Below are 12,903 nucleotides of genomic sequence, written 5' to 3'. Positions count from 1 at the left end.
GCCACTTCTGGGCTCAGTGGAGAAGAAATGCCACAGTTGATTAGTGATGTCTGTCAGGCGGTGCCGCACATGTGTCACCCCCATAATCTATGACACAGTTGAGGAAATTAGCCTACTAAGATGAACGGTCTGGGAAGACAACCAGGCTCAGTTTTAGAATCGGTACATTTACCTTTGTAAATGAACAAATCGATTTTGTGATAACCAGTCTCTGTCAGTTTCACCTGAGGCTGCTCATTTGGGTGAATTGGGAAATTGGAGAGTTTAAACTACCAGTGCTGAAGACCTTGGATGCTCTGGCACTGAGACGCTGCTTACCTGAAAAGGCTCTACTTAAAGGATCCTGCACTCAGTATCTTTGTACTTGTTATGCTTTTACTAACTAGTGGGTTTTCACCATACTGCTCCCCTTACCCTATTTACTATTTGCTGTATTTCCTCAGTTGTAAGATGCCGTCAAGGGGACAGGTAGGATGAAGTTTTCACACACGTGAACTTGGTTATTTTTAGTGGTCCCGCAGGGGGATGACCACTATAAACATGTAAACAAACATTTCCACTGACATCAGCATGAAATGTGTTAGTTGCTCAGTCTTACCCAATTCTTTGTGACCCTATGGACTGTGATCCGCCAGGCTCCATTATCCATGGGGATTCTCCAGGTAGGGATACTGGAGTGTGTTGCTATTTCTCCTCGAGGGCATCTTCCAGACCCAGGGATCGAACCCTGGTCTGCCCACATTGCAGGTGGATTCTTCACCATCTGAACCACTAGAGAAGGACCATTTGGGAAAAGAATATGTGTCTTGCTGATTACTTAAAAACTTTTCTTTCCCACTGAGAAAGTACAGTCAGAACTTGAAGAATAGGTGTCAAGCATCTTGGAGGAAAACCCCAGCCAGGACAATTTAGTGGACTGTTTACTCTTGTGAGAAATGCTGCATGACCAGCACTCGAGGCAGCCCAGAGGACTGACTGGGGGGAGGGGAAGAGCATGGAAATTGACACCCTGAGTGAAAGAATTTTTTCACAAAAGTCCACTCTGATTATGAAGAAGTTTTGGGGAAAGCTAACCAATCTATTCCTTATCTTATTCCCTTTTTATATTTGCAAAAGATCTACATGTAGATAATTCTAAAAGAACTTCTCTACTAAGTATAAAATAAAATTTTATTTCACGCTAACACCACTTTTAATTTTCTCATTCATATATCTAAAATATTGGTGCCTCTTCCAATTGACGGTATCTGAGATACTGTGAGCAGGAATCCCTTAGAAGAAATGGAGTAGCCATCATGGTCAACAAAAGAGTCCGAAAAGCAGTACTTGGATGCAATCTCAAAAACAACAGAATGATCTCTGTTCGTTTCCAAGGCAAACCATTCAATATCACGGTGCCAAGCCTATGCCCCAACCAGTAATGCTGAAGAAGCTGAAGTTGAACGGTTCTATGAAGACCTACAAGACCTTTTAGAACTAACACCCCAAAAAGATGTCCTTTTCATTATAGGGGACTGGAATGCAAAAGTAGGAAGTCAAGAAATACCTGGAGTAACAGGCAAATTTGGCCTTGGAGTACGGAATGAAGCAGGGCAAAGACTAATAGCGTTTTGCCAAGAGAACGCACTGGTCATAGCAAACACCCTCGTCCAACAACACAAGAGAAGACTCTACACATGAACATCACCAGATGGTCAACAACAAAATCAGATTGATTATATTCTTTGCAGCCAAAGATAGAGAACCTCTATCCAGTCAGCAAAAACAAGACCAGGAGCTGACTGTGGCTCAGATCATGAACTCCTTATTGCCAAATTCAGACTTAAATTGAAGAAAGTAGGGAAAACCAGTAGACCATTCAGGTATGACCTAAATCAAATCCCTTATGATTATACAGTGAAAAGTGAGAAATAGATTTAAGGGACTAGATCTGATAGACAGAGTGCCTGAGGAACTATGGACGGAAGTTCATGACATTGTACAGGAGACAGGGATCAAAACTATCCCCATGGAAAAGAAATGCAAAAAACAAAATGGCTGTCTGGAGAGGCCTTACAAATAGCTGTGAAAAGAAGAGAAGGGAAAAGCAAAGGAGAAAAGGAAAGATATAAGTATCTGAATGCAGAGTTCCAAAGAATAACAAGGAGCAATAAAAAAGCCTTCCTCAGTGATCAGTGCAAAGAAATAGAGGAAAACAACAGAATGGGAAAGACTACAGATCTCTTCAAGAAAATTAGAAATACCAAGGGAACATTTCATGCAAAGATGGGCTCGATAAAGGACAGAAATGGTATGGACCTAACAGAAGCAGAAGATATTAAGAAGAGGTGGCAAGAATACACAGAAGAACTGTACAAAAAAGACCTTCACGACCCAGATAATCACGATGGTGTGATCACTCACCTAGAGCCAGACATCCTGGAATGTGAAGTCAAGTGGGCCTTAGAAAGCATCACTATGAACAAAGCTAGTGGAGGTGATGGAATTCCAGTGGAGCTATTTCAAATCCTGAAAGATGATGCTGTGAAAGTGCGCACTCAATATGCCAGCAAATTTGGAAAATGCAGCAGTAGCCACAGGACCGGAAAAGGTCAGTTTTCATTCCAATCCCAAAGAAAGGCAATGCCAAAGAATGCTCAAACTACTGCACAATTGCACTCATCTCACATGCTAGTAAAGTAATGCTCAAAATTCTCCAAGCCAGGCTTCAGCAGTACGTGAACCATGAACTTCCTGATGTTCAAGCTGGTTTTAGAAAAGGCAGAGGAACAAGAGATCAAATTGCCAACATCCACTGGATCATCGAAAAAGCAAGAGAGTTCCAGAAAAACATCTATTTCTGCTTTATTGACTGTGCCAAAGCCTTTGACTGTGTGGATCACAATAAACTGTGGAAAATTCTGAAAGAGATGGGAATACCAGACCACCTGATCTGCCTCTTGAGAAATCTATATGCAGGTCAGGAAGCAACAGTTAGAACTGGACATGGAACAACAGACTGGTTCCAAATAGGAAAAGGAGTATGCCAAGGCTGTATATTGTCACCCTGCTTATTTAACTTCTATGCAGAGTACATCATGAGAAACGCTGGGCTGGAAGAAGCACAAGCTGGAATCAAGATTGCTGGGAGAAATATCAATAACCTCAGATATGCAGATGACACCACCCTTATGGCAGAAAGTGAAGGGAACTAAAAAGCCTCTTGATGAAAGTGAAAGTGGAGAGTGAAAAAGTTGGCTTAAAGCTCAACATTCAGAAAACGAAGATCATGGCATCTGGTCCTATCACTTCATGGGAAATAGATGGGGGAACAGTGGAAATGGTGCCAGACTTTATTTTGGGGGCTCCAAAATCACTACAGATGATGATTGTAGCCATGAAATTAAAAGATGCTTACTCCTTGGAAGGAAAGTTATGACCAACCTAGATAGCCTATTCAAAAGCAGAGACATTACTTTGCCAACAAAGGTCCGTCTAGTCAAGGCTATGGTTTTTCCAGTGGTCATGTATGGATGTGAGAGTTGGACTGTGAAGAAAGCTGAGTGCCAAAGAATTGATGCTTTTGAACTGTGGTGTTGGAGAAGATTCTTGAGAGTCCCTTGGACTGAAAGGAAATCCAACCAGTCCATCCTAAAGGAGATCAGTCCTGGGTGTTCTTTGGAAGGACTGATGCTAAAGCTGAAATTCCAATACTTTGGCCCCCTCATGCAAAGAGTTCACTCATTGGAAAAAGCTCTGATGTTGGAGGGATTGGGGGCAGGAGGAGAAGGGGACAATAGAGGATGAGATGGCTGGATGGGATCACCAACTCAAAGGACGTGAGTTTGGGTAAACTCTGGAAGTTGGTGATGGACAGGGAGGCCTGGTGTGCTGCCATTCTTGGGGTCGCAAAGAGTCGGACACGACTGAGCGACTGAACTGAACTGAACTGAGCTGAACTAAGATTCAATGAAAAGCAGTATATTTACATCCATAATAAGCCCCAGCAGAGAACCTGATTTTTCATAGGTTGTCTAAGTTCTCTCAAGTTAGTTGCACCTCTAAGATTAGAGTTTCTGAGATCTTAATTCTTGTCTTGTTCACTTGAACATCACCTATTGTAGTATCTCATAAAGGTTGGTTTTAAGTTACCAAATGGGCTGAACTGCCAACTGAAACAGGTCACCCTAAAATAGAGCCTCTCTGTAGGCCAAACCAATGAGATCATTTTATTGGCAGATGTTTGACAGTCCAAGGACAAGCTTAGCTGTCAGCATAGATTTGGAAGAGAGAAGGTACATTATCACATGTGTCACTGAATTTTTTTGTTATTTGTCAACTATAATTTTTTGGAAATACCCATTAGCCTACTTGTCTGCCTCCCTCTTTCTTTTCATCTTTAATTTCATTCTCATACCCAAGGGACTTTTTGTGTGTGACTGTTCACAATTAGCAATCAATATAAAAAGAAAGTATTATGTTAAATCATATAAAAATTCACAGTATTTTAACCATTTCTGAGCTACAGAATCAGCAAGTTTATGTAGTTTAACATATGACATAGGAGACATTCACGGACAGCGGTTGACAGAGATATTTATCATTCCTGAGAGCCTTCTAAACACAATAGCTCTTCCATTTGAGCTTCTGCCAGCTCTGTGGGGTTTTATGGAGCCGGTTCCATATGAAGACCTTCATTTGATCAACTACGTGTACAATATTCTGTCTTTTTTTACCAACTCAATGAACATTTATTGCACACTTATTATGGGCTAGGCACCACTTTCAGCCTTGGATACAAAGATGAGTGCATCACAGTCCCCACTTTGCAGAGCATGCAGTCTAAGACGGGAGACAGGCAAGGACATAATTATAGTGCAAAATAGCAAGTCACATAATAGATACAAATAACATGCTGAAAAGGCACTTACCGTGCCTGGCAGAGCAAGAAGACCTCTGAGCAGGTGACATTTGTGCTAGTTCTTGAAGGATGAGCAATTTGGTTGGCAGAAAAGAGAGGGAACAATACAACATCACCAAGCAGAATGACTTGTTCAAAGTCACAGAAGCACAACAAAGAAGGATGTGCTTGAAGAACCTTAGTTTGAATATAGATGGGACGTGAGGCAAAAGTGAGAGAAGCAGCAAGAGGTGGGGCTTGGATGGAGGGAAGATTAGGTTATGCAGGGCCTTTCATGGGGGACGGGGGCTGAGAAGTTTGCATTCTATTCGGCAGGTAGAGAGGAGTCACAAGACACATATGGGTTTAAATCACTTGGATGTAAAACTGCTTTTTATGCTTCAAATTCATATGTCCAGTCCAGTCATCACCTAATTGTAAAGAAACCTACATTAGTGACCCCAGAGCACCAGCTTCTGCAGTGTGAGTTCTTTCTGACCACCCCCCTGCCCCCGGGACACATGGAGCCCAAGCATCCTGGATTCCCAAGGGATTGTTTCAGCCCTGACATCTCTCTTAAACATAGTCATTGAGCTGTGGTTCCTCACTGTGGCTGGAAGCATAGCCAAAGACTGCATTACCGTGAGATTGTGGCTTTGACAGTTATGTGTTCCTCCACTGCAGGCCTCTCTGCTTCACTTGGGTGAAGGAGCTTGCAAGCACACCCTTCGTGTTTTCATATTTTCCTCATTGGGTAATTGCAAAATGGGCGAATCCACCTAAATGCAGCAAGATTGATTTCATCCCAACTGCAGACTGGCTAATCAGTGGCCTAGTTTTCCAGCCATGTGATCTGGCATCTGGCACTCACCACTCATCAAATGAAATTACACAGCACCGATAAATTACCCACTCTCTCCTGGGCAGAACTTTTTCCCTTAAGCTACCTCCTGCTTAACACTAGTGTAATGTTTAATAGTACCATGGTTTATCTGTACCAGGATGCCAGCTGGAATGTATGGAAACTTTACTAAGAATGGAGAATTTATATATATATATATATATGTATGTGTGTGCATATAAATTATACATAGATAGACACCTGCTTATGTATTAATATATATGTGAATATGTGTGAATGAATTATCCCATTTATGTGAATTTTCCACATGACGATCACACATTTTTGTTTTACTTAGGTCTTTATGGAAATGTTTCTGGGGTGGGGCGGAGGGGAAATTCTGCCCTGTTTGAATGCTTCTTCACCTCCAGGCTTTCTGTTTTGGGGCAGGAAATAGTCTCTCTCTGAGTCTTAGCTGTCTCAGCTATAGAATGAGAATAGTAGTATCTACCTCATAGGTTGATATGTGAATTAAGTAGGATGTGTGTGTGTGTAAGGCATTTGGTATGCAGAGAACATCCAAGAAATGCCAACAATTAACACTTTATGCCCATTAGCATTGGTCCTTAAATACTGAGGCCTTCATCAGTAGCAATAATAATTGCAGGAAAACTAATAACTGGCACCCTCAGGGACTATTAAGAGCTGGAAAGTTATTTACCCTGCATTAAGTGACCACAGACTGCCAGGATTTTTCCCCAACCCTGTCTGGTTTTTTAGTGTTTCTATAGCATCCCTTGTTTTCAGACTGTGGATTGTCACATTTTAAAATCAGTAGTATGTATAGGACCCCCAGCAGCTTTCTTCCTCCCTTTGTGATTCACTGACAAATCAAATCATCCAACTTGCTAAAATTCCATCTAAAGCAGGATATTAAAAGCTCTGATGGAACACCCCAGTCTGTGCTTCAGTGTCTGCACTATGTACTATCTACTTTAGCCACTCAAAGACCTTTTCCGTCAATTTCAAGATTTATCGGCTATGGAGGACAAATAATGCGTGATCTCACAGGTGGAATCTAAAATAATCAAATGCATAGAAGCAGAGAGTAGAATGGTGATTGCCAGAGGCTGGTGGGAGGGGGAAATAAAGAGATGTTGGTTGAAGGGTACCAAGTTTCAGTTATGAATGATGGGTCAGTTCTAGGGATCTAACATGCAGCTGCATGACTGTCCTTAATGTTTTGTTGTTTAGTCGCTCAGTCATGTCTGACTCTTTCGTGACCCATGGACTGTAGCCTGTTAGGCTCCTCTGTCCACGGAATTCTTCAGGCAAGAATACTGGAGTGGGTTACAATTTTGATACTCTATTGTATACTTGAAATTTGCTAAGAGAACAATCTTATTAATTAGCTTGATTATGGTGATTATTTTGCAATGTATACATGTGTACATCTTAAATATATATGTAATTTTTATATGCCAATTATACTTTAATAAAACCTGGGAGGGCATGAAAGAAACTATAATATAATAAATTAAAACTGTGACTTAATTTTTAAAAGATTATCTGCTATGTCTGTGATAGATGATATTGCTATCAAGTGACGTCAAGAAAAGTGAGAGGATACTTATATCATTTTACATTTGTATCTGAGTGATACTGGTCTTTAAAGGTCCGTATCTTCAGTGATTCAAGAAGGAAATAATTGTACCACCTCCTTTTAAAGACAAAATATGGCATATAAATAAAAATATCTATGTAAAGTTTTTATGGTTTTAAAAAACTATAAAAACATTATGCTAACTCAACCTATCAAGAAGCAAAATCGGCTCCATAATCCAAATAGCATTTATCACATTGCTTGATTTTTTGGTGTGATTTTTAAACAAGTAAATTCTCATGGGTCTTATTCTGCTTCTCTTCATGAAAACACTGTATGAGAGAGACCAGAACCGCCATGTAGTCTATGCGAAATGCACCCCCTGAAGTTGTGCAGGAAAGTGGTCCCAAGGGAGACTGTCTTTATAATAGCTTTGAGTGATTTGGTTTTTTAGGGAGTTTTTGGTGCTTCAGTAGCCAAACCATCAGTATCCAAGATAAATACATTAATCGCCCACTCATTCCCCTCACTGTGAATGTTTGTTAGCAACATATGTTCTAATTCAGTAAATAATTTTTCCAATAATTCTATGCCTTTTTCATCATTTCAAATATTCTAAACTTGGTTCTACAAAATAAGTCCTAGACCTCAACTGATTCCCCCTTTTGGCACATAAGCAGCACTATATTCTTTGCTGTCGTTGTTTACTTGCTAAATCGTGTCCTCCTCTTTGCAACCCCATGGACTAGATTTTTTGTGACCCCCAGGACTGTAGCCCACCAGGTTACTCTGTCCATGGGATTTCCCAAGAAAAAAAAACGGGAGTGGGCTGCTGTTTCCTTCTCGAGGGGGTCTTCCCGACCCCAAGGTTGAACCTGGGTCTCCTGTGTTACAGGCAGATTCTTTACCACTGAGCCACCTGAGAAGCCCAAGCAGACTTTATTTGAAACAAAGTATTCCTCTTATCTTACCTCTCAGCTATGTTCCTTCTTCTAGTCAGTCTCCTCCCCCAGCACACATGTGCGTGCACTCACACACACACACACACACACACATTGGCTGTGGTACATTTACACATCTTACTCCTTCCCTTTGGAAAGCCTTATACCTGCTTCCTTCCCTGGCAAATTTTGATGTTTCCATTAGACCTCAAGTGAAATGACCAGTCACACCCTATTGAAACGTTCTCTGTCCAGTATGCTGGCCTCCTCCCATGCGTTTTTATAGCGCCTTGCCCTTCTCTCTGTCTTAGTCCTTGGACACTTACATGCCAGCAGTTGTGCTGAACTGGAAACTCCTTAAGGACGTGACCCTTTAAATCTCTTTTGCATTCACCTTGTCTGGCATGTAGCAGGTTCTCAATACTTGGTGAATGATTTCATGAATTTCATTTCCCCCTAATGAAAAACTTCACTGTACTTCCAACCGATTTAGCAGATCGTGACCTATTAAGTTTGAAGTTCAATACACTTCTGATTATCTTATCAAATGACTGAAAATGTGAACGTTTAAGAATTTCGGTGTAAACACTTGGGCAAGGGGAAAAGTTCAGGGGTCTTAACCTAGTTTTCCTTGCTCTTTATAAAACATCTTGATTTCTTCAGGTAGAGAAGCTTCTCCAGCTGGGCATTGACATGACAGCACAACAGAGCACTGAATGTCAATTGAATTTTTTTTTCTTTTTTAATATTTTCAGGTTACAAATGCTGCTGCCAACTCTCTTGGTCAAATGACTCTTCACCTCCAGCCTTTTCTTGTGTGTGGAGGGGATGGATTTACTCAGTCCAACTTTGACGGCTGCATCACTTCTGCCTTATGTGTTCTGGAAGCTTTAAAGAATCATATTTAGTACTGCCTGTATTCTTATTTTTCACATGTACTTTGGGGTTCTTGTTTTCACAGTTTTCTGTCATTGATTATTTTGTTTTCTCTTTTGTTGAGAGAAATTACTGAAAAATTGTTCTTTACTGATTATTATTTTTCACATGGAGTATAAAATCAATTTGATAATTTCAGTACTTACAACTCCTACAAGAAGGAAAAATCCCTTGTACTTTATACTTTTTTCCACTTTTCTGAGTTGCCATGTCTACCCACTCCTTGTTGGAGGCAAAGTCGTGCTTAAGAAAAAACAAATAGCTCTCCCCCCAAATTCTGTCAAATCCAAGTAACAGTTCATGTCCACAGACCTTTGTTGTCCTTTTGAAAATTTCAGTCCCAAATAAAGAATAATCTTTATAAAGACATCGTGATAAATCTTCAAGTATATCCTTGGTTTGATATTTTTTGCAAATTGCTGAACTACAAGATTTCTCCAAACTGTGGAAACAAAGGGTAATTTTTGTTTCTCGTTTCTCTTCCAAGTTATTAAATGCTCCTGAATTGTAGGTCACATATGTCATCATCTCTAAGAACGCAGTTTGGAGGGCAACTTGACTGACAAAGAAATGTCTCTTCAAATTTTCAGAAAATAACCAGATTCAACTTGACTTTCCAAGTCACACAGTACTTTTTAACCTTAAAAAATCCAGCCTTAATGGGAAAGATAAAAATTAAATAGAAGCTGAGAGAAATCATATTGATCTTTACCTTGTGCTATCTCCTGTGGCTAGTGCTCTTTCTTTTATGTCCTCTCCAGTGTGTGCTGCGGCATTTAGATTGTGTCAAGTTTAATGAATTTAATACAAAAAAATTTTACTGAACCAGAAAATAGATGCACTTAAAATAGTTCAATATTTGCCAACTTAGCGGTTCAGCATATCACCCACACGCATCGGTGACAACCCATGACTTGCTGGCTCGAGAGAAATTGATCCCCAGCCTTCTGAACAAGCTACTTGTTGCTAATTTAGAAAGCAAACTGGCGAGTTCCATTTTGTCATTTTGAAAGGAAAGAAATCGTCACAGCCTCTCAGATCATTGCAGTCTCTCAAACTAAGAAAAGTTCCACAAAAGACCCCTTAGCTTGGTAGTATTTAAAATCTCACACTGACGTGCCCACTCTCGGGCATTCACATATGCTTGCATGGGCAGAACTTGTTTATGTAACTACAAAGTGGATTTTTTCTATGGAATGTTCTTATACATCTCCTACTTGCAATCAAATGATGGAAAACTGAAATGCCTACGTGTGGTTAATGTCACTAATTTTTGATAATATAGAAAGGAAAAGGGAAATTAATGTGATCTCTTTTATGATACAAGGAAAAATATTGAGATTTCTTTCATCATTTTGGCCTATATTTGATGAACATTTGTCTTTATTTTGGTTATACCCTTAAAATACGGTAGCAAATATATTGAATATATTAACTATTTTGTTTTTAACTAATATAATTCTGGAGCCATCTGACTGAAAGCATCCTAAAGCTTTAAAGCAATGTTATATTTGTTTCATGAGTGTTTATATTCCAAAGAAGAAAAAATTATTTATAAAGGTGGGATGTGTTGCTTAGAGAAAGTATGCTAAAGCCATTACGGATGAGTTATTTTTTATTTAAAATATTTTAATGTGAACCATTTTTGAAAGTCTTTATTGAATTTGTCGTGATATTCTTTCTGCTTTGTGTTTTGGCCATGTGGCATGTGGGATCTTAGCCCTCTGATCAGGGATCGAACCCACACCCCCTGCATTGGAAGGCGAAGTCTTAACCACTGGACCACCAGAGAATCCCACTGATGAGTTTTAATATCTGTTCATTCTAAATGTGTTTCCCTAGTAATTGTGTATCTGCTTAGAAAATACTGTAGCAATATGAGAAAAGATATACAACCCTGCTTAGTATGTAGGTCATTGTTACTTTGCTGATTTAATCATTTGAAAACTCATTTTACATTTTGATCCATCTCTGATAGAAACAGACCAATTCCCTGATGCTCAAATAAGGAAAGAAAATGTATCAAAAGCTTATGTTCTCTATCTTCATTTACCCCTTCCTCCTTAGAAATTGAAATAGATATGGGACTGTCTGTGCTAGAAGCCGTCCCAGAGGCCATAAATTCAGAGGCCGGAGATTCAGATGGCCAGGATGCCCTAAAGACCCAGGGCAAAGGTAGCCAAGTCCCCTGAGAAATACGGGTCAGTACCTTTTGGAAAAGGGTGTATGTATGTGTGTCGGCTCCCACAGGACCACACAGCACCACAGTACTTCCAAACAAGAACTTTTATTAATCAAACACAGTCAAGGAAATCTGCTCTGTTTTGAAAGGAGCATATTCAAGTGAGGAACGGCTTGAGCAGTGGGGTGATTTAATACTTGTTTGCTGATAAATATAGCCTTAGCTGGAATAAAACCATACGATGCAGGGCTGAAAAGCTTAATTACTAAACTGTCTATGCACGTCTTGCTCAGGCAGCGAGGGTGACAAATTATAGCAGTTGAGTAGTATATTTCACCTTTGGCATTTCTGAAGGGGAGAAGTATGTCTAAAAACATCGAGTAAGCAGTAATAATCCCAGACCAGATATTACTGAGGGAAAAAAAAAGACATATTATTGAGTCACCAAGTCTTCTGTGCAAAATGCCATCAACCCCACCCCTCCGCCTACTTGGTACCTTGTTAAGTAAAAAGAACAAGGTCAATTTTACATTTATCTTGTATTTTATTCTCATCCAAGTATATGTGCATATGTATGTGTATGTGCTATGCTCAGTCGCTCAGTTGGGTCCAACTCTTTTGTGACCCCATGGACTGTAGTCCACCAGGCTTCTCTGTCCATGGGATTTCCCAAGCAAGAATACTAGAGTGGGTTACCATTTCCTACTCCAAGGGAATCTTCCCGTCCCAGGGATAGAGCCCACATTTTTTTGCATCTCCTGCATTGGCAGATGGATTCTTTACCACTGAGCCACCTGGGAAGCACAATATATATAAATTCTGGCATTACTTTTGAAAACTCAGATATTGATTCTCCCATCAACTTGAATAAAAAAGCATCATTGACTGCTTTATATTTTAGAAAAAAAGATTATATATATCTAAAACATATATATGTATATTTCAAGTGTATCTGATATATATGTATTTTTTCCATCCTCCTAATATCTTGTAAAATAAACAGAGCAGGGAATTATTATTCACATTTGACAAACGAGGAGACGGAGGCACAGAGCTTGGCCAAACAAGGTCGCATCATCAAATGCAGGTCAAGAACCCGGGCCTCCCGTGACCCATTTCCATTACGTGGCACCGTGCTGCTGCCAGATGAACACGGTAATTAAAGCTGAACTGAAATATTGGTTGGAGGTGCAGTCAGCACCATGTGGTCCCCTTACTGACGTTTCATTTCAGAGAGCTAACACTAATCCTGATGTGGTGTACACAGGAGTCTAATACGGAATATAGTCTCTGTAGGTACTGACGAAATGATTTATATTCTGTTATTTTCATTTGCTGGTTTATTTCCTTCTTTGGGGGGCACTTGCTGTGAGAAATGGTTGCATCCTAATGACACTGAATTTCAGCCCAGCAGTAGCTGGTTAGCAAACAGGCTCCCTCTGCATCCAGCCTTTCCTTCTGTACTCCTCTTTGTCTCTCCATTCCCTTTGTTTCATTCTGTCCTCTATCGGTTTCTACCAT

General features: G+C 40.0%; 1 protein-coding gene across 2 annotated transcripts in view; it reads left to right on the top strand.

Annotated features, from left to right (window-relative positions):
- Window positions 1-9,567, top strand: part of RNLS (renalase, FAD dependent amine oxidase) — a 276,260-nt gene extending 266,693 nt beyond the window's left edge. For both annotated transcript variants that reach the window (XM_019952914.2, XM_019952915.2), the window contains exon 7: window positions 9,020-9,567. In XM_019952914.2, the coding sequence (XP_019808473.2) occupies window positions 9,020-9,172 (153 nt within the window). In that variant the 3' untranslated portion in view covers window positions 9,173-9,567. The remainder of the gene's footprint in view (window positions 1-9,019) is intronic.
- Window positions 9,568-12,903: the final 3,336 nt, after the last annotated feature.

This window comes from Bos indicus, chromosome 26 (genome assembly GCF_029378745.1).
Source record: "Bos indicus isolate NIAB-ARS_2022 breed Sahiwal x Tharparkar chromosome 26, NIAB-ARS_B.indTharparkar_mat_pri_1.0, whole genome shotgun sequence".
Lineage (NCBI taxonomy): Eukaryota > Metazoa > Chordata > Mammalia > Artiodactyla > Bovidae > Bos > Bos indicus.
Note: the sequence above shows the minus strand (reverse complement) of the source record. Positions and strands in the feature narration are given on the sequence as shown.